Consider the following 25,904-nt stretch of genomic DNA (forward strand, 5'->3'; position numbering starts at 1 on the left):
GATGGGGTGGGTGGAAGGTTCAGAGATGGGGGGTGGAAGGTTCAGAGATGGGGGGTGGAAGTTCAGAGATGGGGGGTGGAGTGTTCATAGATGGGGGGGTGGAGTGTTCATAGATGGGGGGGTGGAGGGTTCAGAGATGGGGGTTGGAGGGTTCAGAGATGGGGGGGTGGAAGGTTCAGAGATGGGGGGGGTGGAAGGTTCAGAGATGGGAGGGTGGAGGGTTCAGTGTTGTGTGGGTGGTGGGTTCAGAGATGGGGGGGGTGGAAGGTTCAGAGATGGGGGGTGGAGGGTTCAGAGATGGGGGGGTGGAAGGTTCAGAGATGGGGGGTGGAGGGTTCAGAGATGGGGGGTGGAGGGTTCAGAGATGAGGGGTGGAGGGTTCAGAGATGGGGGTGGAGGGTTCAGAGATGGGGGGTGGAAGGTTCAGAGATGGGGGGTGAAGGGTTCAGATTGGGGGTGGAGGGTTCAGAGATGGGGTGGAGGGTTCAGAGATGGGGTGGAGGGTTCAGAGATGGGATGGAGGGTTCAGAGATGGGGGTGAAGGGTTCAGAGATGGGGGGTGGAAGGTTCAGAGATGGGGGGTCGAAGGTTCAGAGATGGGGAGGTGGAGGGTTCAGAGATGGGGGGTGAAGGGTTCAGAGATGGGGTGTGGAAGGTTCAGAGATGGGGAGGTGGAGGGTTCAGATGGGGAGGTTGAGGGTTCAGAGATGGGGGGGGTGGAGGGTTCAGAGATGGGAGGGTGGAAGGTTCAGAGATGTGGGCTGGAGGGTTCAGAGATGGGGCGTGGAGGGTTCAGAGATGGGGGTGGAGGGTTCAGAGGGGGGGTGGAGGGTTCAGAGATGGGGAGTGGAGGGTTCAGAGATGGGGGGTGGAAGGTTCAGAGATGGGGGGTGGAGGGTTCAGAGATGAGAGGTGGAAGGTTCAGAGATGGGAGGGTGGAAGGTTCAGAGATGGGAGGGTGGAAGGTTCAGAGATGGGGGGGTGGAGAGTTCAGAGATGGGGGGGTGGAAGGTTCAGAGGGGGGTGGAGGGTTCAGAGATGGGGGGTGGAGGGTTCAGAGATGGGGGGTGGAAGGTTCAGAGATGGGGGGGTGGAAGGTTCAGAGATGGGGGGTGGGTTCAGAGATGGGGGTGGAGGGTTCAGAGATGGGCGTGGAAGGTTCAGAGATGGGGGGTGGAGGGTTCAGAGATGGGGGGTGGAAGGTTCAGAGATGGAGAGGGGTGGAGGGTTCAGAGATGGGGGGTGGAAGGTTCAGAGATGGGGGGTGGAGGGTTCATAGATTGTGGGTGGAAGGTTCAGAGATGGGGGGTGGAGAGTTCAGAGATGGGGGGTGGAGGGTTCAGAGATGGGGGGTGGAGGGTTCAGAGATGGGGGGTGAAGGGTTCAGAGATGGGGGGTTGAAGGTTCAGAGATGGGGGGTGGAAGGTTCAGAGATGGGGGGTGGAGGGTTCAGAGATGGGAGGGTGGAGTGTTCAGAGATGGAGGGGTGGAAGGTTCAGAGATGGGGGGTGGAGGGTTCAGAGTTGGGCGGGTGGAGGGTTCAGAGATGGGGGGGTGGAGGGTTCAGAGATGGGGGGTGGAGGGTTCAGAGATGGGGAGTGGAGGGTTCAGAGATGAGGGGTGGAGTGTTCAGAGATGGGGGGTGGAAGGTTCAGAGATGGGGGGTGGAGAGTTCAGATTGTGGGTGGAGGGTTCAGAGTTGGGGGGGTGAAGGGTTCAGAGATGGGGGGTGGAAGGTTCAGAGATGGGGAGGTGGATGGTTCAGAGATGGGGGGTGAAGGGTTCAGAGTTGGGGGGTGGAAGGTTCAGTGATGGGGGGGTGGAAGGTTCAGAGATGGGGAGGTGGAGGGTTCAGAGATGGGGGGTGAAGGGTTCAGAGATGGGGGGTGGAAGGTTCAGAGACAGAGGTGTGGAAGGTTCAGCGATGGGGGTGTGGAGGGTTCAGAGATGGGGTGTGGAGGGTTCAGTGATGGGGGGGTGGAAGGTTCAGAGATGGGGGTGTGGAGGGTTCAGTGATGGGGTGTGGAGGGTTCAGAGATGGGAGGGTGGAAGGTTCAGAGATGGGGCCTGGAGGGTTCAGAGTTGGGGGGTGGAAGGTTCAGAGATGGGGTGTTGAGGGTTCAGAGATGGGGGGGTGGAAGGTTCAAAGATGGGGGTGGAAGGTTCAGAGATGGGGGGGGTGGAAGGTTCAGAGATGGGGGGTGGAAGGTTCAGAGATGGAGGGTGGAGGGTTCAGAGATGGGGGGGTGGAGGGTTCAGAGATGGGGGGGTGGAGGGTTCAGAGATGGGGGGGTGGAGTGTTCAGAGATGGGGGGTGGAGTGTTCAGAGATGGGGGGGTGGAAGGTTCAAAGATGGGGGGTGGAAGGGTCAGAGATGGGGGGGTTGGAAGGTTCAGAGATGAGGGGTGGAAGGTTCAGAGATGGGGGGTGGAAGGTTCAGAGATGGGGGGTGGAAGGTTCAGAGATGGGAGTGGAAGGTTCAGAGATGGGGGTGGAAGATTCAGAGATGGGAGGGTGGAGTGTTCAGAGATGGAGGGGTGGAAGGTTCAAAGATGGGGGGTGGAAGGTTCAGAGATGGGGTGGGTGGAAGGTTCAGAGATGGGGGGTGGAAGGTTCAGAGATGGGGGGTGGAAGGTCAGAGATGGGGGGTGGAGTGTTCATAGATGGGGGTGGAGTGTTCATAGATGGGGGGTGGAGGGTTCAGAGATGGGGGTTGGAGGGTTCAGAGATGGGGGGTGGAAGGTTCAGAGATGGGGGGGTGGAAGGTTCAGAGATGGGAGGGTGGAGGGTTCAGTGTTGTGTGGGTGGTGGGTTCAGAGATGGGGGATGGAGGGCAGAGATGGGGGGTGGAGGGTTCAGAGATGGGGGGGTGGAAGGTTCAGAGATGGGGGGTGGAGGGTTCAGAGATGGGGGGGTGGAAGGTTCAGAGATGGGGGGTGGAGGGTTCAGAGATGGGGGGTGGAGGGTTCAGAGATGAGGGGTGGAGGGTTCAGAGATGGGGGTGGAGGGTCAGAGATGGGGGGTGGAAGGTTCAGAGATGGGGGGTGAAGGGTTCAGATTGGGGGTGGAGGGTTCAGAGATGGGGTGGAGGGTTCAGAGATGGGGTGGAGGGTTCAGAGATGGGATGGAGGGTTCAGAGATGGGGGTGAAGGGTTCAGAGATGGGGGGTGGAAGGTTCAGAGATGGGGGGTCGAAGGTTCAGAGATGGGGAGGTGGAGGGTTCAGAGATGGGGGGTGAAGGGTTCAGAGATGGGGTGTGGAAGGTTCAGAGATGGGGAGGTGGAGGGTTCAGATGGGGAGGTGGAGGGTTCAGAGATGGGGGGGTGGAGGGTTCAGAGATGGGAGGGTGGAAGGTTCAGAGATGTGGCTGGAGGGTTCAGAGATGGGGCGTGGAGGGTTCAGAGATGGGGGTGGAGGGTTCAGAGGGGGGGTGGAGGGTTCAGAGATGGGGAGTGGAGGGTTCAGAGATGGGGGTGGAAGGTTCAGAGATGGGGGGTGTAGGGTTCAGAGATGAGAGGTGGAAGGTTCAGAGATGGGAGGGTGGAAGGTTCAGAGATGGGAGGGTGGAAGGTTCAGAGATGGGGGGTGGAGAGTTCAGAGATGGGGGGGTGGAAGGTTCAGAGGGGGTGGAGGGTTCAGAGATGGGGGGTGGAGGGTTCAGAGATGGGTTGGAAGGTTCAGAGATGGGGGGGTGGAAGGTTCAGAGATGGGGGGTGGGTTCAGAGATGGGGGTGGAGGGTTCAGAGATGGGCGGTGGAAGGTTCAGAGATGGGGGGTGGAGGGTTCAGAGATGGGGGGTGGAAGGTTCAGAGATGGAGAGGGGTGGAGGGTTCAGAGATGGGGGGTGGAAGGTTCAGAGATGGGGGGTGGAGGGTTCATAGATTGTGGGTGGAAGGTTCAGAGATGGGGGGTGGAGAGTTCAGAGATGGGGGGTGGAGGGTTCAGAGATGGGGGGTGGAGGGTTCAGAGATGGGGGGTGAAGGGTTCAGAGATGGGGGTTGAAGGTTCAGAGATGGGGGGGTGGAAGGTTCAGAGATGGGGAGGTGGAGTGTTCAGAGATGGGGGGTGGAAGGTTCAGAGATGGGTGGTGGAACGTTCAGAGATGGGGGGTGAAGGGTTCAGAGATGGGGGGTGGAAGGTTCAGAGATGGGGGGTGGAAGGTTCAGAGATGGGGAGGTGAGGGTTCAGAGATGGAGGGTGGAGGGTTCAGAGATGGGGGGTGGAGGGTTCAGAGATGGAGGGTGGAGGGTTCAGAGATGGGGGCGTGGAAGGTTCAGAGATGGGGGGTGGAGGGTTCAGAGATGGGGGGTGGAAGGTTCAGAGATGGAGGGTGGAGGGTTCAGAGATGGGGGGTGGAGGGTTCAGAGATGGGGGGGTGGAGGGTTCAGATTGGGGGTGGAGGGTTCAGAGATGCGGGTGGAGGGTTCAGAGATGGAAGGGTTCAGAGATGGGGGTGGAAGGTTCAGAGATGGGGGGGTGGAAGGTTCAGAGATGGGGAGGTGGGGTTCAGAGATGGGGGGTGGGGAGGTTCAGAGATGGGGGGTGGAAGGTTCAGAGATGGGTGGTGGAACGTTCAGAGATGGGGGGTGAAGGGTTCAGAGATGGGGTGTGGAAGGTTCAGAGATGGGGAGGTGGAGGGTTCAGAGATGGAGGGTGGAGGGTTCAGAGATGGGGGGTGGAGGGTTCAGAGATGGAGGGTGGAGGGTTCAGAGATGGGGCGTGGAACGTTCAGAGATGGGGGGTGGAGGGTTCAGAGATGGGGGGTGGAGGGTTCAGAGATGGAGGGTGGAGGGTTCAGAGATGGGGGGTGGAGGGTTCAGAGATGGGGGGGTGGAAGGTTCAGAGATGGGGGGGTGGAGGGTTCAGAGATGGGGGGGTGGAGGGTTCAGAGATGGAGGGTGGAAGGTTCAGAGATGGGGGGTGGAAGGTTCAGAGATGGGGGGTGGAGTGTTCAGAGATGGGAGGTGGAGGGTTCAGAGATGGTGGGTGGAGGGTTCAGAGATGGGGGGGTGGAAGGTTCAGAGATGGGGGGTGGAAGGTTCAGAGATGGGGGGTGGATGGTTCAGATTGGGGTGGAGGGTTCAGAGATGGGGGGTGTGAAGGTTCAGAGATGGGGGGGTGGAGGTTCAGAGATGGGTGGTGGAAGGTTCAGAGATGGGGGGTGGACGGTTCAGAGATGGGGGGTGGAGGGTTCAGAGATGGGAGGGTGGAGTGTTCAGGGATGTGGGGTGGAGGGTTCAGAGATGGGGGGTGGAGGGTTCAGAGTTGGGCGGGGTGGGAGGGTTCAGAGATGGGGGGTGGAGGGTTCAGAGATGGGGGGTGGAGGGTTCAGAGATGGGGAGTGGAGGGTTCAGAGATGAGGGGTGGAGTGTTCAGAGATGGGGGGTGGAGGGTTCAGAGATGGGGGGTGGAAGGTTCAGAGATGGGGGGGTGGAGAGTTCAGATTGTGGGTGGAGGGTTCAGAGATGGTGTGGAGGGTTCAGAAATGGGGTGTAGGGTTCAGAGTTGGGGGGGTGAAGGGTTCAGAGATGGGGGGTGGAAGGTTCAGAGATGGGGGGGTGGAAGCTTCAGAGATGGGGAGGTGGATGGTTCAGAGATGGGGGGTGAAGGGTTCAGAGTTGCGGGGTGGAAGGTTCAGTGATGGGGGGGTGAAAGGTTCAGAGATGGGGAGGTGGAGGGTTCAGAGATGGGGGGGTGAAGGGTTCAGAGATGGGGGGTGGAAGTTTCAGAGACGGAGGTGTGGAAGGTTCAGCGATGGGGTGTGGAGGGTTCAGAGATGGGGAGGTGGAGGGTTCAGAGATGGGGGGGTGGGTTCAGAGATGGGGTGTGGAGGGTTCAGAGATGGGGGGGTGGGTTCAGAGATGGGGGGTGGAGTGTTCAGAGATGGGGGGGGGGGTGGAAGGTTCAGAGATGGGGGTGTGGAGGGTTCAGTGATGGGGTGTGGAGGGTTCAGAGATGGGAGGGTGGAAGGTTCAGAGATGGGGCCTGGAGGGTTCAGAGTTGGGGGGTGGAAGGTTCAGAGATGGGGTGTTGAGGGTTCAGAGATGGGGGGGTGGAAGGTTCAAAGATGGGGGGTGGAAGGTTCAGAGATGGGGGGGGTGGAAGGTTCAGAGATGGGGGGTGGAAGGTTCAGAGATGGGGGGTGGAGGGTTCAGAGATGGGGGGTGGAGGGTTCAGAGATGGGGGGGTGGAGTGTTCAGAGATGGGGGGGTGGAAGGTTCAAAGATGGGGGGTGGAAGGTTCAGAGATGGGGGGGTGGAAGGTTCAGAGATGGGGGGTGGAAGGTTCAGAGATGGGGGGTGGAAGATTCAGAGATGGGGGGTGGAAGGTTCAGAGATGGGGAGTGGAAGGTTCAGAGATGGGGGGTGGAAGGTTCAGAGATGGGGGGTGAAGGGTTCAGATTGGGGGTGGAGGGTTCAGAGATGGGGTGGAGGGTTCAGAGATGGGGTGGAGGGTTCAGAGATGGGATGGAGGGTTCAGAGATGGGGGTGAAGGGTTCAGAGATGGGGGGTGGAAGGTTCAGAGATGGGGGGTCGAAGGTTTAGAGATGGGGAGGTGGAGGGTTCAGAGATGGGGGGTGAAGGGTTCAGAGATGGGGTGTGGAAGGTTCAGAGATGGGGAGGTGGAGGGTTCAGATGGGGAGGTGGAGGGTTCAGAGATGGGGGGGTGGAGGGTTCAGAGATGGGGGGGTGGAGGGTTCAGAGATGGGAGGGTGGAAGGTTCAGAGATGGGGGCTGGAGGGTTCAGAGATGGGGCGTGGAGGGTTCAGAGATGGGGGGAGGAGGGTTCAGAGGGGGGGTGGAGGGTTCAGAGGGGGGGTGGAGGGTTCAGAGATGGGGAGTGGAGGGTTCAGAGATGGGGGGTGGAAGGTTCAGAGATGGGGGGTGGAGGGTTCAGAGATGAGAGGTGGAAGGTTCAGAGATGGGAGGGTGGAAAGGTTCAGAGATGGGGGGGTGGAAGGTTCAGAGATGGGGTGGTGGAAGGTTCAGAGATGGGGGGGGTGGAGGGTTCAGAGATGGAGAGGAGTGGAGAGTTCAGAGATGGGGGGGTGGAAGGTTCAGAGGGGGGTGGAGGGTTCAGAGATGGGGGGTGGAGGGTTCAGAGATGGGGGGTGAAAGGTTCAGAGATGGGGGGGTGGAAGGTTCAGAGATGGGGGGGTGGGTTCAGAGATGGGGGTGGAGGGTTCAGAGATGGGCGGTGGAAGGTTCAGAGATGGGGGTGGAGGGTTCAGAGATGGGGGGTGGAAGGTTCAGAGATGGGGGGTGGAGGGTTCAGAGATTGGGGGTGGAAGGTTCAGAGATGGGGGGTGGAGAGTTCAGAGATGGGGGGTGGAGGGTTCAGAGATGGGGGGTGGAGGGTTCAGAGATGGGGGGTGAAGGGTTCAGAGATGGGGGGTGGAAGGTTCAGAGATGGGGGGGGTGGAAGGTTCAGAGATGGGGAGGTGGAGGGTTCAGAGATGGGGGGTGGAAGGTTCAGAGATGGAGGGTGGAGGGTTCAGAGATGGGGGGTGGAGGGTTCAGAGATGGGGTGGAGGGTTCAGAGATGGGGGGGTGGAAGGTTCAGAGATGGGGGGGTGGAGGGTTCAGAGATGGGGGGGTGGAGGGTTCAGAGATGGGGGGTGGAGGGTTCAGAGATGGGGTGGAGGGTTCAGAGATGGGGGGTGGAAGGTTCAGAGATGGAGGGTGGAGGGTTCAGAGATGGGGGGGTGGAAGGTTCAGAGATGGAGGGTGGAGGGTTCAGAGATGGGGGGTGGAGGGTTCAGAGATGGGGGGTGGAAGGTTCAGAGATGGAGGGGTGGAGGGTTCAGAGATGTGGGGATGGAAGGTTCAGAGATGAGCGGTGGAGGGTTCAGAGATGGGGGGTGGAGGGTTCAGAGATGGGGGGGTGGAAGGTTCAGAGATGGGGGTGGAGGGTTCAGAGATGGGGGGTGGAGGGTTCAGAGATGGGGGGTGGAGGGTTCAGAGATAAAGGATGTTTTCTACCCACCGGACCCCCCACCTCCAGCTCACCCTCTTCTGGTTGTAGTTGACAGCCAGCCGGAGCCGGCCCAGGTTGGGGATTCCCTCCTCGAAGGCCTGGTTGTCCATGTCATCCTTCTCGACCTGGTCCTCTCCGCTGTCATTGAGGATGGCGTTGACCTCGCTCTGGTTCCGGCACATGCCGAGCAGCTCGACGGCCAGGTCCTGGCACAGTTCCTCCAGGTTCAGGTACTCCGGCTGCAGGGACAAGGCAGGCTCAGGACCGGGACCCACCTCAGACACCCCACCCACAGGCCACAGCCAATGGGAGTCTCCCAACCCAATGAAGGTAGCCAACGAGCGTGTGCCCCACTGCGGGCGGCGGCCAGCGGGAATGACCAAACCGGACGAGATCAACCAATGGGAGTGTCCCAGCTCTGAGGGCATAGCCAATCAGTGTCCTAAACTGAGTGCAATGGCCAATTGGACTGCCCCAGCCCCTGAGGAATGGCCAACCAGTGTGTCCCAATGCAGCAGGAACAGCCATCTGGAGAATCCAACCCCAGAGATGAGCCTATGGGAAGTTTAGCTCCCAAAGCAATCCTCCCTGGGGAGCAGCCAGTTGGAGTGTTCCAACCCAGGGGAACAACCGATGTAAGTATCCCACCCCAAAGGGGATCCATAAACCGCAGTTCCAGGCATGACGTTCCATCCTGCCTCATCGACGATGCACCTGACACCAGGCACTTCGGCCCAACCTGCTGTGCAAGCCCATTGTGAAATGGAGGTGACTGCATTTGCAACAAATTAGTGCAAGTCTCAGCAGGTCGGTCAGCATCCATGGAGAGAGGATTCAGGTTGCTGTGTCAATCAGTGCCCCCCCTCCCACAGTGTGGTGTGGGAGTACTGTGGGGGGGGGGGGGTGACTGGGGTTATGTTTCTGACCTGGTACCCAGTGTAGCCCCGGACGCACCCCCCCCTCCCACAGTGTGGTGTGGGAGTACTGTGGGGGGGGGGGTGACTGGGGTTATGTTTCTGACCTGGTACCCAGTGTAGCCCCGGGCGCACCCCCCCCCACAGTGTGGTGTGGGAGTACTGTGGGGGGGGGGGGTGACTGGGGTTATGTTTCTGACCTGGTACCCAGTGTAGCCCCGGGCGCACCCCCCCCCCACAGTGTGGTGTGGGAGTACTGGGGGGGGGGGGGGTGACCTGGTACCCAGTGTAGCCCCGGGCGCACCCCCCCCTCCCACAGTGTGGTGTGGGAGTACTGGGGGGGGTGGGAGTACTGGGGGGGGGGGGTGACCTGGTACCCAGTGTAGCCCCGGGCGCACCCCCCCCTCCACAGTGTGGTGTGGGAGTACTGGGGGGGGGGGGGGTGACCTGGTACCCAGTGTAGCCCCGGGCGCACCCCCCCCTCCCACAGTGTGGTGTGGGAGTACTGGGGGGGGGGGGGGTGACCTGGTACCCAGTGTAGCCCCGGGCGCACCCCCCCCCCCACAGTGTGGTGTGGGAGTACTGTGGGGGGGGGGGTGACCTGGTACCCAGTGTAGCCCCGGGCGCACCCCCCCCCCCACAGTGTGGTGTGGGAGTACTGGGGGGGGGGGGGGTGACCTGGTACCCAGTGTAGCCCCGGGCGCACCCCCCCCTCCCACAGTGTGGTGTGGGAGTACTGTGGGGGGGGGGGGTGACCTGGTACCCAGTGTAGCCCCGGGCGCACCCCCCCTCCCACAGTGTGGTGTGGGAGTACTGTGGGGGGGGGGGTTATGTTTCTGACCTGGTACCCAGTGTAGCCCCGGGCGCACCCCCCCCTCCCACAGTGTGGTGTGGGAGTACTGGGGGGGGTGGGAGTACTGGGGGGGGGGGTGACCTGGTACCCAGTGTAGCCCCGGGCGCACCCCCCCCTCCCACAGTGTGGTGTGGGAGTACTGTGGGGGGGGGTGACCTGGTACCCAGTGTAGCCCCGGGCGCACCCCCCCTCCCACAGTGTGGTGTGGGAGTACTGGGGGGGGGGGTGACCTGGTACCCAGTGTAGCCCCGGGCGCACCCCCCCCCCACAGTGTGGTGTGGGAGTACTGTGGGGGGGGGGGTGACTGGGGTTATGTTTCTGACCTGGTACCCAGTGTAGCCCCGGGCGCATCCCCCCTCCCACAGTGTGGTGTGGGAGTACTGGGGGGGGGGGGTTATGTTTCTGACCTGGTACCCAGTGTAGCCCCGGGCGCATCCCCCCTCCCACAGTGTGGTGTGGGAGTACTGGGGGGGGGGGGTGACCTGGTACCCAGTGTAGCCCCGGGCGCACCCCCTCACCTTGAACTCGGGCTCCTTCTTGGAGAGCTGCTTCAGCTCTCTGCTCAGCTTAAAGGCACTCAGCATGGCGTCGTCGTTGGCGATGGACAGGTAGGGCCGGCTGGCCAGGCCCTTGTAGGTGTTCATGCGAGACAGCGAGAACTTGAGCATGTCGTACTGCCGCGCGTTCAGGCACTCGGGACAGGCGCACGAGATCTTGTGGGGAGTGGGGATGACGTGACCCTTCTTCATCAGGAGGTCCACGATCTCGAAGAGGTTCTTCTGGCAGGCGAGGGTGAGAGGGGTGACCCCCGGTGCGAAGCGGGAGCTGTCGATGGAGTGGTCGAAGAGGGCCAGCGAGAAGGACATGATGTCCACCTTGTTGTGGCTCACCCCCTTCTGCTGGTCCAGGCGCTCCAGCAGCAGCTTCACCACGTTAATCAGGTTCATGTCCACCGCCACCAGCAGGGCCTCGTGGATCTGACGGAAGTCGAACTTGACGCAGCGGAGCAGGGCCACGATGATCTCCTCGTTGCTCATGCGGATGGCCAGGTTGAGGGCCTCCCTCCAGGACCGGTCCTCGGCGTCATCCAGCTGCCTCAGGATCCCATCGCTCGTCTGCAGCAGCTTGTAGATCTTGGCCAGGTTCCCATCGTAGATGGCTCCGATCAGGCTGGGCGGGAACTTCATTTTCTTGCCCGCTATCTCCCGCCAGTTGTCCTCCTGTCAAAACAGACGTGCGAAGTTGTGGTGAACTACATATACCCATCTGGACACGCCCCTCCCCCCACCCCGAGGCATTCCACTCCATCCGCTCCCCGTTATGTACCTCCACTCTTTTCCCAGGAAGTCTGCCACTGGGACCACCCTACCGGCTTGGCTGACATCCCCAGGGCCAGTGCTGCTCCGGAAACATGTGAGGAGCAATAAATACTCCCCGCTGGTCGAGAGGGTTCTACATGCGAACCCCCAGTATGCCTTTGTGGTCTTACCTGATGGGCGGGAGGACACGGTCTCCGTCCGCGACCTGGCGCCTGCAGGAGCAGCAGACCACTACCCTGAACACCCCACGGTAACTATGAACCCTGTACCCGAGGTGACACCGTGCACACCGAGCCGATATCTCGCCTCACGTCTCAGAGAGTTATTGATGGTGCATTTTAATGAATCAGTCACATCACACACACTCTCATCCATCAGAAGCGGTCGGGGAGATAAATCAGTGCATTTTTGTTCAGTATACTGAGACACAGAGAAACTTTGCCTGCAATCACGCAGACCGATTTATTACACAGTGCACTGAGATAGAACAAGGGAAAACGACAACAAAGGGTCACAGTTACAGAGAAAGTGCAGTGTAGGTAGAACAGATCGTAACAACGTAGACTCTAAAGTCAAGTGCTATCATAACAGGGAACTACTGATAACAGCGGGACTGACGTTGAGCCTGGGGGTACGTGATTCCAGGCTTTTGTATCTTCTGCCTGATGGGAGGGGGGAGACGAGAGAATGTCCGGGGTGGGTGGGGGCTTTGATTATGTTGGCTGCTTTACTGAGACAGTGATGAGTGTAGACAGAGCCCACGGAGGGGAGGCAGGTTCCTGTGACGTGTCCACAACTCTCTGCAGTTTCCTGTGGTGACGGGCAGACATGTTGCTGAACCCAGATGTGATGTCCTCCAGACTATTTAACAATGTTCAGGAACAGCTTTTACCCCTTAATCATCGGGGGTCAGCGTCTCTCCCCTCAACATTGAACTGTTCCCTCAACCTATCAGCTCACTTTCCAGGACTCCTCATCTCATGGTCTCGATATTTATTGCTTATTTATTTATTTAGGGTTTTTTTCTCGTCTTGTACTGAGCCAGTTTGTTGTCTTTTGGTCTTTGGTTGTGTCTCGTTGGATGTGGTCTTTCATTGATTCTATTGTGCTTTTTGTGTTTGCTGTGAATGCCCACAAGAAAATGAATCTCAGGGTTGTAAATGGTGACACTTATGTCCTTTAATAATAAATTTACTTTGAACTTTGATGCATCTCCACCAGAGACTCGTGTATTTACCATGACCCTCAATAGACTTCAGATTTCAAGGATATTCCTCGTAGAGGGTTTAGTCAGGAAGGTGGGACTAACGTAGAACAATGGAGCAGGAATGAGGGGCTGAATGGCCTCTTCTAGCTCCCAATTCTTCTGTTTGGAAAGAAGGAAATGGCATCAGTTTGTGAAGCAGAGTGAAGTTTAGTAAACAGCTGATGTTTCAGGCCAAGACCTTACTGCATCCTGAGAATGTCGACTGTCCACTCTTCTCCATTGATCTGCTGAGCATCCAGCCTGAACTCTTCTATGACCATTTACCCTTTCAGAAAGCAATTGATCAGGTGGTTACGAAGGCAAATAGTATGCTTGCCTTTATTAGTCGAGGCAGTGAGTTCAGATGTCGGGAGGTTATGTTGCACTTTATAAAACTCCAGTTAGGCCACACCTGGAGTATTGTATTGCGTACAGTTCCAGTCACCCATTATAGGAAGGATGCGAAGGCTTTGGAGAGGATACGGAAGAGGTTTACCAGAGGAGGCTGAGGAGAGATCTGATAGAAGTTTATGAGGGGATAGATGGAGTAGACAGACATTAGCATTCTCCTGGGTTGAGATGTCAAATACCAGAGGGCATACATTTAAGGTGAGAGGTGTGCTCACCCAGATACAATATACTGCAGTTGCACAAGACCCTGGTGCTCACAGACACACCCAGATACATTATAATGCAGTTGCACAAGACCCTGGTGCACACAGACGCACCCAGATACATTATACTGCATTTGCACAAGACCCTGGTGCACACAGACACACCCAGATACATTGTACTGCAGTTGTACAAGGCCCTGGTGCACACAGACGCACAGAGATACATTATACTGCAGTTGTACAAGACCCTGGTGCACACAGACGCACAGAGATACATTATACTGCAGTTGTACAAGACCCTGGTGCACACAGACGCACAGAGATACATTATACTGCAGTAGTACAAGACCCTGGTGCACACAGATGCACCCAGATACATTATACTGCAGTTGTACAAGACCCTGGTGCACACAGACGCACCCAGATACATTGCACTGCAGTTGTACAAGACCTTGGTGCACACAGACGCACAGAGTTACATTATACTGCAGTTGTACAAGTCCCTGGTGCACACAGACGCACAGAGATACATTATACTGCAGTAGTACAAGGCCCTGGAGCACACAGACACACCCAGATACATTATACTGCAGTTGTACAAGACCCTGGTGCACACAGGCGCACCCAGATACATTATACTGCAGTTGTACAAGACCTTGGTGCACACAGACGCACCCAGATACATTGTACTGCTGTTGTACAAGACCCTGGTGCACACAGACGCACCCAGATACTTTATACTGCAGTTGTACAAGACCCTGGTGCACACAGACGCACAGAGATACATTATACTGCAGTTGTACAAGACCCTGGTGCACACAGACGCACCCAGATACATTATACTGCAGTTGTACAAGACCCTGGTGCACACAGACGCACAGAGATACATTATACTGCAGTTGTACAAGACCCTGGTGCACACAGACACACCCAGATACATTATACTGCAGTTGTACAAGACCCTGGTGCACACAGACGCACAGAGATACATTATACTGCAGTTGTACAAGACCCTGGTGCTCACAGACACACCCAGATACATTGTACTGCAGTTGTACAAGACCCTGGTGCACACAGACGCACCCAGATACATTATACTGCAGTTGTACAAGACCCTGGTGCACACAGACGCACAGAGATACATTATACTGCAGTAGTACAAGACCCTGGTGCACACAGACGCACCCAGATACATTATACTGCAGTTGTACAAGACCTTGGTGCACACAGACGCACAGAGATACATTGTACTGCAGTTGTACAAGACCCTGGTGCACACAGACGCACCCAGATACATTGCACTGCAGTTGTAAAAGACCCTGTTGCATACAAACACAACCAGATACATTATACTGCAGTTGTACAAGGCCCTGGTGCACACAGACGCACCCAGATACATTGTACTGCAGTTGTACAAGGCCCTGGTGCACACAGACGCACCCAGATACATTGTACTGCAGTTGTACAAGACCCTGGTGCACACAGACGCACAGAGATACATTATACTGCAGTAGTACAAGACCCTGGTGCACACAGACACACCCAGATACATTATACTGCAGTTGTACAAGACCTTGGTGCACACAGACGCACAGAGATACATTGTACTGCAGTTGTACAAGACCCTGGTGCACACAGACGCACCAAGATACATTGTACTGCAGTTGTACAAGAGCCTGGTGCACACAGACGCACCCAGATACATTATACTGGAGTTGTACAAGGCCCTGGTGCACACAGACACACCCAGATACATTATACTGCAGTTGTACAAGACCCTGGTGCACACAGATGCACAGAAATACATTATACTGCAGTTGTACAAGACCCTGGTGCACACAGACACACCCAGATACATTATACTGCAGTTGTACAAGACCCTGGTGCACACAGACGCACAGAGATACATTATACTGCAGTTGTACAAGACCCTGGTGCTCACAGACGCACCCAGATACATTGTACTGCAGTTGTACAAGACCCTGGTGCACACAGACGCACCCAGATACATTATACTGCAGTTGTACAAGACCCTGGTGCACACAGACGCACAGAGATACATTATACTGCAGTAGTACAAGACCCTGGTGCACACAGACGCACCCAGATACATTATACTGCAGTTGTACAAGACCTTGGTGCACACAGACGCACAGAGATACATTGTACTGCAGTTGTACAAGACCCTGGTGCACACAGACGCACCCAGATACATTGCACTGCAGTTGTAAAAGACCCTGTTGCATACAAACACAACCAGATACATTATACTGCAGTTGTACAAGGCCCTGGTGCACACAGACGCACCCAGATACATTGTACTGCAGTTGTACAAGACCCTGGTGCACACAGACACACAGAGATACATTATACTGCAGTTGTACAAGGCCCTGGTGCACACAGACGCACCCAGATACATTGTACTGCAGTTGTACAAGACCTTGGTGCACACAGACGCACAGAGATACATTATACTGCAGTTGTACAAGACCCTGGTGCACACAGACGCACAGAGATACATTATACTGCAGTAGTACAAGACCCTGGTGCACACAGATGCACCCAGATACATTATACTGCAGTTGTACAAGACCTTGGTGCACACAGACGCACAGAGATACATTGTACTGCAGTTGTACAAGAGCCTGGTGCACACAGACGCACCCAGATACATTATACTGGAGTTGTACAAGGCCCTGGTGCACACAGACACACCCAGATACATTATACTGCAGTTGTCCAAGACCCTGGTGCACACAGACGCACAGAGATACATTATACTGCAGTTGTACAAGACCCTGGTGCTCACAGACACACCCAGATACATTATACTGCAGTTGTACAAAACCCTGGTGCACACAGACACACACAGATACATTGTACTACAGTTGTACAAGACCCTGGTGCACACAGACGCACAGAGATACATTATACTGCAGTTGTACAAGACCCTGGTGCACACAGACGCAACCAGATACATTGCACTGCAGTTGTACAAGACCCTGTTGCATACAAACACAACCAGATACATTATACTGGAGTTGTACAAGGCCCTGGTGCACACAGACGCACCCAGATACATTGTACTGCAGTTGTACAAGACCCTGGTGCACACAGACGCACAGAGATACATTATACTGCAGTTGTACAAGGCCCCGGTGCACACAGACGCACCCAGATACATTGTACTACAGTTGTACAAGACCCTGGTGCACACAGACGCACAGAGATACATTATACTGCAGTTGTACAAGGCCCTGGTGCACACAGACGCACCCAGATACATTGTACTGCAGTTGTACAAGACCCTGGTGCACACAGACGCACAGAGATACATTATACTGCAGTTGTACAAGACCCTGGTGCACACAGACACACCCAGATACATTATACTGCAGTTGTACAAGACCCTGGTGCACACAGACGCACAGAGATACATTATACTGCAGTTGTACAAGACCCTGGTGCACACAGACGCACCCAGATACATTATACTGTAGTTGTACAAGACCTTGGTGCACACAGACGCACCCAGATACATTGTACTGCAGTTGTACAAGACCCTGGTGCACACAGACGCACCCAGATACTTTATACTGCAGTTGTACAAGACCCTGGTGCACACAGACGCACAGAGATACATTATACTGCAGTTGTACAAGACCCTGGTGCACACAGACGCACCCAGATACATTATACTGCAGTTGTACAAGACCCTGGTGCACACAGACGCACAGAGATACATTATACTGCAGTTGTACAGGACCCTGGTGCACACAGACGCACCCAGATACATTGCACTGCAGTTGTACAAGACCCTGGTGCATACAAACACAACCAGATACATTAGACTGCAGTTGTACAAGGCCCTGGTGCACACAGACGCACCCAGATACATTGTACTGCAGTTGTACAAGACCCTGGTGCACACAGACGCACCCAGATACATTATACTGCAGTTGTACAAGACCTTGGTGCACGCAGACGCACAGAGATACATCGTACTGCAGTTGTACAAGACCCTGGTGCACACAGATGCACCCAGATACATTGTACTGCAGTTGTACAAGACCCTGGTGCACACAGACACACCCAGATACATTATACTGCAGTTGTACAAGACCCTGGTGCACACAGACACACACAGATACATTGTACTGCAGTTGTACAAGACCCTGGTGCACACAGACGCACCCAGATACATTATACTGCAGTTGTACAAGTCCCTGGTGCACACAGACGCACAGAGATACATTATACTGCAGTAGTACAAGACCCTGGTGCACACAGACACACACAGATACATTGTACTGCAGTTGTACAAGACCCTGGTGCACACAGACGCACCCAGATACATTGTACTGCAGTTGTACAAGACCCTGGTGCACACTGACACACCCAGATACATTGTACTGCAGTTGTACAAGACCCTGGTGCACACAGACGCACCCAGATACATTATACTGGAGATGTACAAGGCCCTGGTGCACACAGACACACCCAGATACATTATACTGCAGTTGTACAAGACCCTGGTGCACACAGACGCACAGAGATACATTATACTGCAGTTGTACAAGACCCTGGTGCACACAGACGCACCCAGATACATTATACTGCAGTTGTACAAGACCCTGGTGCACACAGACGCACCCAGATACATTGCACTGCAGTTGTACAAGACCCTGGTGCATACAAACACAACCAGATACATTAGACTGCAGTTGTACAAGGCCCTGGTGCACACAGACGCACCCAGATACATTATACTGCAGTTGTACAAGACCTTGGTGCACACAGACGCACAGAGATACATTGCACTGCAGTTGTACAAGACCCTGGTGCATACAAACACAACCAGATACATTATACTGCAGTTGTACAAGACCTTGGTGCACACAGACGCACAGAGATACATCGTACTGCAGTTGTACAAGACCCTGGTGCACACAGACGCACCAGATACATTGTACTGCAGTTGTACAAGACCCTGGTGCACACAGACACACCCAGATACATTATACTGCAGTTGTACAAGACCCTGGTGCACACAGACACACACAGATACATTGTACTGCAGTTGTACAAGACCCTGGTGCACACAGACGCACCCAGATACATTATACTGCAGTTGTACAAGACCTTGGTGCACACAGACGCACAGAGATACATTATACTGCAGTTGTACAAGACCCTGGTGCACACAGACACACCCAGATACATTATACTGCAGTTGTACAAGACCCTGGTGCACACAGACGCACAGAGATACATTATACTGCAGTTGTACAAGACCCTGGTGCACACAGACGCACCCAGATACATTATACTGTAGTTGTACAAGACCTTGGTGCACACAGACGCACCCAGATACATTGTACTGCAGTTGTACAAGACCCTGGTGCACACAGACGCACCCAGATACTTTATACTGCAGTTGTACAAGACCCTGGTGCACACAGACGCACAGAGATACATTATACTGCAGTTGTACAAGACCCTGGTGCACACAGACGCACCCAGATACATTATACTGCAGTTGTACAAGACCCTGGTGCACACAGACGCACAGAGATACATTATACTGCAGTTGTACAGGACCCTGGTGCACACAGACGCACCCAGATACATTGCACTGCAGTTGTACAAGACCCTGGTGCATACAAACACAACCAGATACATTAGACTGCAGTTGTACAAGGCCCTGGTGCACACAGACGCACCCAGATACATTGTACTGCAGTTGTACAAGACCCTGGTGCACACAGACGCACCCAGATACATTATACTGCAGTTGTACAAGACCTTGGTGCACGCAGACGCACAGAGATACATCGTACTGCAGTTGTACAAGACCCTGGTGCACACAGATGCACCCAGATACATTGTACTGCAGTTGTACAAGACCCTGGTGCACACAGACACACCCAGATACATTATACTGCAGTTGTACAAGACCCTGGTGCACACAGACACACACAGATACATTGTACTGCAGTTGTACAAGACCCTGGTGCACACAGACGCACCCAGATACATTATACTGCAGTTGTACAAGTCCCTGGTGCACACAGACGCACAGAGATACATTATACTGCAGTAGTACAAGACCCTGGTGCACACAGACACACACAGATACATTGTACTGCAGTTGTACAAGACCCTGGTGCACACAGACGCACCCAGATACATTGTACTGCAGTTGTACAAGACCCTGGTGCACACTGACACACCCAGATACATTGTACTGCAGTTGTACAAGACCCTGGTGCACACAGACGCACCCAGATACATTATACTGGAGATGTACAAGGCCCTGGTGCACACAGACACACCCAGATACATTATACTGCAGTTGTACAAGACCCTGGTGCACACAGACGCACAGAGATACATTATACTGCAGTTGTACAAGACCCTGGTGCACACAGACGCACCCAGATACATTATACTGCAGTTGTACAAGACCCTGGTGCACACAGACGCACCCAGATACATTGCACTGCAGTTGTACAAGACCCTGGTGCATACAAACACAACCAGATACATTAGACTGCAGTTGTACAAGGCCCTGGTGCACACAGACGCACCCAGATACATTATACTGCAGTTGTACAAGACCTTGGTGCACACAGACGCACAGAGATACATTGCACTGCAGTTGTACAAGACCCTGGTGCATACAAACACAACCAGATACATTATACTGCAGTTGTACAAGACCTTGGTGCACACAGACGCACAGAGATACATCGTACTGCAGTTGTACAAGACCCTGGTGCACACAGACGCACCCAGATACATTGTACTGCAGTTGTACAAGACCCTGGTGCACACAGACACACCCAGATACATTATACTGGAGTTGTACAAGGCCCTGGTGCACACAGACACACCCAGATACATTATACTGCAGTTGTACAAGACCTTGGTGCACACAGACGCACAGAGATACATTGTACTGCAGTTGTACAAGACCCTGGTGCACACAGACGCACCCAGATACATTGCACTGCAGTTGTACAAGACCCTGGTGCACACAGACGCACCCAGATACATTGTACTGCAGTTGTACAAGACCTTGGTGCACATAGACGCACCCAGATACATTATACTGCAGTTGTACAAGGCCCTGGTGCACACAGATGCACCCAGATACATTGCACTGCAGTTGTACAAGACCCTGGTGCACACAGACACACCCAGATACATTGTACTGCAGTTGTACAAGACCCTGGTGCACACAGACGCACCCAGATACATTATACTGCAGTTGTACAAGACCCTGTTGCATACAAACACAACCAGATACATTATACTGCAGTTGTACAAGACCCTGGTGCACACAGACACACCCAGATACATTGTACTGCAGTTTTACAAGACCCCGGTGCACACAGAGACAAGTACACACAAGTACACATGTACAAGTACACGTGGACGCATTGAAATGGCCACACGCATATCTTAAGCCATTAGTGAGGCCACGTTGGAATACCAGCTTTGGTTGTCCTGCTATGGGATAAATATCATTAAACTGGAAATAGTCCAGAGGAGATTTACACGCTTGTGACGTTACCGGGGCATAGAGACCGAGTTGTAGGAAGAGATTGGCCAGGTTGTGATATTATTCCAGACTGTAGGAGACTGAGGGTGACCTAAAAGAGGTGGATAAAATCAGAAGTGTCTGAGGTACATGGGTCGGAAAGTCTCCGAAGGATGTGAGCAAATGGGGTTGGCGTGGTTGGGAATCGGTCAGCGCAAAACAGTTGGACCAGGAACATGGCTGAAGTGTTAGCAGGGGAGAACTCTGGGACCAGGGACCATAATTCCATATTAGCTTTTAAAAAGTTGTATGGAATGATGGAAGTGATTCATGAAGTACAACCCCGAACTGGGGCAAGGCTTCAGAGAGGAACTTGCAAAGGTTGTTTTGAGAGAAACTGTTTGGAGGTGAGGGTAGGTAGGTCTGCCAGTGGGAGGCTGGGTCAGATGGGGAGAAATCAGGGCCAGCATATTCCCATTTGAGTGAAGGTCAGCTTTCTCAATTCCTTGTCAGGAACACTTCTATTGCGTTTGCACAGCAGGCTCTTGGGGTTCTGATGTTTCTGTCATTCATGCTTTGGGCTTTTTTCTGTTTCGTGGATGTCCGTGAAGAGTAAGAATTTCAGGTTGTATACATTCTCTGATAGTGAATGGACCCACTGAACCGTTGATGGAAAGGTGTTTGGCATGTTTTCCCTCTATAGTCCTGAATGTCTGATGGTCCAGTGAGGACACCAGGCACAAGAGTCACAAGGTCGTGTTAGCTGTACAAGACGTTGGTAAGACTGGATTAGGAGCATTGTGTGTAGTCTGGTCATCTACAAACGTTCGTACACTACTCTGCAAAAATCCTCCCGACATATATAAAGCTAGAGTACTGTAGTAATTTTATGTATTGCACTGTACAGCTGCCACAAATAACGGATTTCATGACATACGTGAGTGATGATAAACCTGATTCTGATATGGTCTCTCGAATGGGAAGGGGGCAGGGTTAGGGAAATCATGGCTGAGAAAAGGGCAAGGGAGGGGGAAGCAGCAGAGAGACAGTCTGTAATGATCGATAAAGCACTTGTTTGGAATCAGACGACCTTTCCTGGTGTCTCAGGGCTGGGTGTGTCTGCACCCATGCCACCCCCCACCCCTGGCACTCCTCCTCTGACACTTGTCCCTCACCCCTCCCATGGCACTCGTCATTCACAACATCTTTTGCTCCCACCAGATTTACAAACTTGCTCTCTGCTCCATGTTGACAAACACAGTTCTGTGCAAAAGTCCTCAGCATCCTAGCGATATATATGTGTGCCGAAGACTTTGTGCAGCTCTTTAGTTCCTAGACAGGAGCCGTGCAGGGTACAAACACTTGACCCACGTTGTTTTCTCTGGAGCAGGGGAGGCTGAGGGGAGATCTGATAGAGTTTAGAAGATTGTGAGAGGCATAGATAGAGTAGACAGACAGTATCTTTTCCTCAGGGTTGAAATTCTAATACATTTAAAGAGAGGGCATGTATTTAAAGAGAGGGGGGGAATTTCAAAGGAGATGTGAGGGGCAAGTTTTTTTAAAACTGAGTGATGAGTGCCTGGAACGAGTTGCCTGGGGTGACTAGAAGACCATAGGATATCAGAACAGAAGTAGGCCATTCAGCCCATTGAGTCTGCCCCACCTTTCAGTCATGGGCTGATCCAATTCTTCCAGTCAGCCCCACTCCCCTGCCTTCTCCCCATACCCTCTGATACCCTGGCTAATCAAGAACATATCTATCTCTGCCTTAAATGCACCCAATGACGTGGCCCCCACAGCTGATTGTGACAACAAATTCCACAGATTTACCACCCTCTGACTGAAGTAATTTCTCCGCATCTCTGTTCTAAGTGGATGTCCTTCAATCCTGAAGTCGTGCCCTCTTGTCCTTGACTCCACTACCATGTGTGGTGGTAGAGGCAGGTACATTAGGGACTTTAAGGAGATGTTTAGATCAGCACATTATGTGAGGAAAATGGAAGGATATGGACATTATGTTGGCAGAAAGGATTAGTTTAGTTGACTATCTGATTACTAATTACAGTCCTGATGAAGGGTCTCAGCACAAAATGTTGATTGTTGGAATTCAGAAGGATGAGGGGGGATCTCATTGAAATTTTTCAAATGTTGAAAAGCCTAGACAGAGTAGATGTGGAAAGGATGTTTCCCATGGTGGGGGAGTCTAGGACAAGAGGGCACAGCCTCAGGATAGAGGGGCACCCTTTCAAAACAGAGATGCGGAGAAATTCCTTTAGCCATAGGTTGGTGAATTTGTGGAATTTGTTACCACAGGCAGCTGTGGAGGCCATGTCATTGGGTGTATTTAAGGTAGAGCTCGACAGGTTCTTGATTAGACATGGCATCAAAGGTTATGGGGAGTGGGGCTGAGGAGAGGCAAAAAAGGATCAGCCATGACTGAATGGTGAAGCAGACTCGATGGGCCAAATGGCATAATTCTGCACCTATGTCTTCTGGTCTAAATATACCCGATGACTTAACCTCCACAACCGCCAGGGGCAATGAATTCCACATAGTCACCATTCTCTGGCTAAAGAAGCTGCTCCTCATTGCCGTTCTAAATGGATGTCCCTCTGCTTTAAAGAAGCTACATCCTCCGGCTGACCTGCTGAGTTCCTCCAGCTTTTTGCTTGTGTGCTCTGGATTTCCAGCATCTGGAGAATCTAGAATCATACCACACTGAAACAGGCCCTTCGGCCCACAATGCTGTGCCAACCCTAAAACCCTGCCTCCCACCTTAAATTCCTCCATATACCTGTCTAGTAGTCTCTCAAACTTCTCTAGTGTATCTGCCTCCACCACTGACTCAGACAGTGCATTCCACACACCAACCACTCTCTGAGTGGAAAAACCTTCCTCTAGTATCCCCCTTGAACTTCCCTCCTCATATCTTAAAGCCATGTCCTCTTGTACTGAGCAGTGGTGCCCTGGGGAAGAGGCACTGGCTGTCCCCTCTGTCTATTCCTCTTAATATCTTGTACACATCTATCATTTCTCCTCTTTCTCTCCAAAGAGTAAAGCCCTTGCTCCCTTAATCTCTGATCATAATCCATACTCTCTAAACCAGGCAGCATCCTGGTAAATCTCCTCTATACCCTTTCCAATGCTTCCACATTCTTCCTATAGTGAGGCAACCAGAACTGGACACAGTACTCCAAGTGTGGCCTAACTAGAGTTTTATAGAGCTGCATCATTACATCACATCTCTTAAACTCTATCTCTCGACTTATGAAAGCTAACACCCCATAAGCTTTCTTAACTATCTGTGAGGCAACTTTCAGGGATCTGTGGACATGTACCCCCAGATCCCTTTGCTCCTCCACACTACCAAGTATCCTGCCATTTACTTTGTACTCTGCCTTGGAGTTTGTCCTTCCAAAGTGTACCACCTCACACTTCTCTGGGTTGAACTCCATCTGCCACTTCTCAGCCCACTTTGCATCCTATCAATGTCTCTCTGCAATCTTCGACAATCCTCTACACTATCTACAACACCACCAACCTTTGTGTTGTCTGCAAACTTGCCAACCCACCCTTCTACCCCAACATCCAGGTCGTCAATAAAAATCACAAAAAAGTAGAGGTCCCAGAACAGATCCTTGTGGGACACCACTAGTCACAACCCTCCAATCTGAATGTACTCCCTCCACCACAACCCTCTGCCTTCTGCAGGCAAGCCAATTCTGAATCCACCTGGCTAAACTTCCCTGGATCCCATGCCTTCTGACTTTCTGAATAAGCCTACCATGTGGAACCTTGTCAAATGCCTTACTAAAATCCATGTAGATCGCATCCACTGCACTACTCTCATCTATATGCCTGGTCACCTCCTCAAAGAACTCTATCAGGCTTGTTAGACACGATCTGCCCTTCACAAAGCCATGCTGCCTGTCCCTAATCAGACCATGATTCTCTAAATGCCCATAGATCCTATCTCTAAGAATCTTTTCCAACAGCTTTCCCACCACAGACGTAAGGCTCTCTGGTCTATAATTACCCAGACTATCTCTACTACCTTTTTTGAACAAGGGGACAACATTTGCCTCCGTCCAATCCTCCGGTACCATTCCCATGGACAACGAGGACATAAAGATCCTAGCCAGAGGCTCAGCAATCTCTTCCCTCGCCTCGTGGAGCAGCCTGGGGAATATTCCGTCAGGCCCCAGGGACTTATCCATCCTAATGTATTTTAACAACTCCAACACCTCCTCTCCCTTGATATCAACATGCTCCAGAACATCAACCTCACTCATATTGTCCTCACCGTCATCAAGTTCCCTCTCATTGGTGAATACCGAAGTGAAGTATTCATTGAGGACCTCACTCATTTCCACAGCCTCCAGGCACATCTTCCCACTTTTATCTCTAATCGGTCCTACCTTCACTCCTGTCATCTTTTTGTTCTTCACATAATTGAAGAATGCCTTGGGGTTTTCCTTTACCCTACTTGCCAAGGCCTTCTCATGCCCACTTCTTGCTCTTCTCAGCCCCTTCTTAAGCTCCTTTCTTGCTACCCTATATTCCTCAATAGACCCATCTGATCCTTGCTTCCTAAACCTCATGTATGCTGCCTTCTTCCACCTGACTAGATTTTCCACCTCACTTGTCACCCATGGTTCCTTCACCCTACCATTCTTTATCTTCCTCATTGGGACAAATTTATCCCTAACATCCTGTAAAAGATCCCTAAACATTAAGCACATGTCCATAGTACATTTCCCTGCAAAAACATCATCCCAATTCACACCCACAAGTTCTAGCCATATAACCTCATAATTTGCCCTTCCCCAATTAAAAATTTTCCTGTCCTCTCTGATTCTATCCTTTTCCATGATAATGCTGAAGGCCAGGGAACAGTGGTCACTGTCCCCCAGATGCTCACCCACTGACAGATCTGTGACCTGACCCGGTTCGTTACCTAATACTAGATCTAGTATGGCATTCCCCCTAGTCGGCCTGTCAACATACTGTGACAGGAATCGGTCCTGGACACACTTAACAAACTCTGCCCCATCTAAACCCTTGGAACTAATCAGGTGCCAATCAATATTAGGGAAGTTAAAGTCACCCATGATAACAACCCTGTTATTTTTGCACCTTTCCAAAATCTGCCTCCCAATCTGCTCCTCGGTATCTCTGCTGCTACTAGGGGACCTATAGAATACCCCCCAATAGAGTAACTGCTCCCTTCCTGTTCCTGACTTCCACCCATACTGACTTAACAGAGGATCCTGCTACATCACGCACCCTTTCTGTAGCTGTAATAGTATCCCTGACCAGTAATGCCACCCCTCCTCCCCTCTCCCCCCCATCCCTTTTAAAGCACTGAAATCCAGGAATATTGAGAATCCATTCCTGCCCTGGTGCCAACCAAGTCTCTGTAATGGCCACTAATC

At 53.3% G+C, this 25,904-nt stretch overlaps 1 protein-coding gene across 1 annotated transcript in view; it reads right to left on the bottom strand.

Moving 5' to 3' along the window:
* LOC132390687 (short transient receptor potential channel 2-like) overlaps positions 1-25,904 on the bottom strand; it is a 69,034-nt gene that overhangs the window by 37,125 nt on the left and 6,005 nt on the right. The window contains exons 2-3 of the mRNA XM_059963244.1: positions 10,263-10,964; positions 8,010-8,216 (exon numbers count right to left, since the gene is read on the bottom strand). Coding sequence (XP_059819227.1) covers positions 8,010-8,216; positions 10,263-10,964 — 909 coding nt within the window. The remainder of the gene's footprint in view (positions 1-8,009; positions 8,217-10,262; positions 10,965-25,904) is intronic.

This window comes from Hypanus sabinus, chromosome 3, assembly GCF_030144855.1.
Source record: "Hypanus sabinus isolate sHypSab1 chromosome 3, sHypSab1.hap1, whole genome shotgun sequence".
NCBI classification, from domain to species: Eukaryota; Metazoa; Chordata; class Chondrichthyes; order Myliobatiformes; family Dasyatidae; genus Hypanus; species Hypanus sabinus.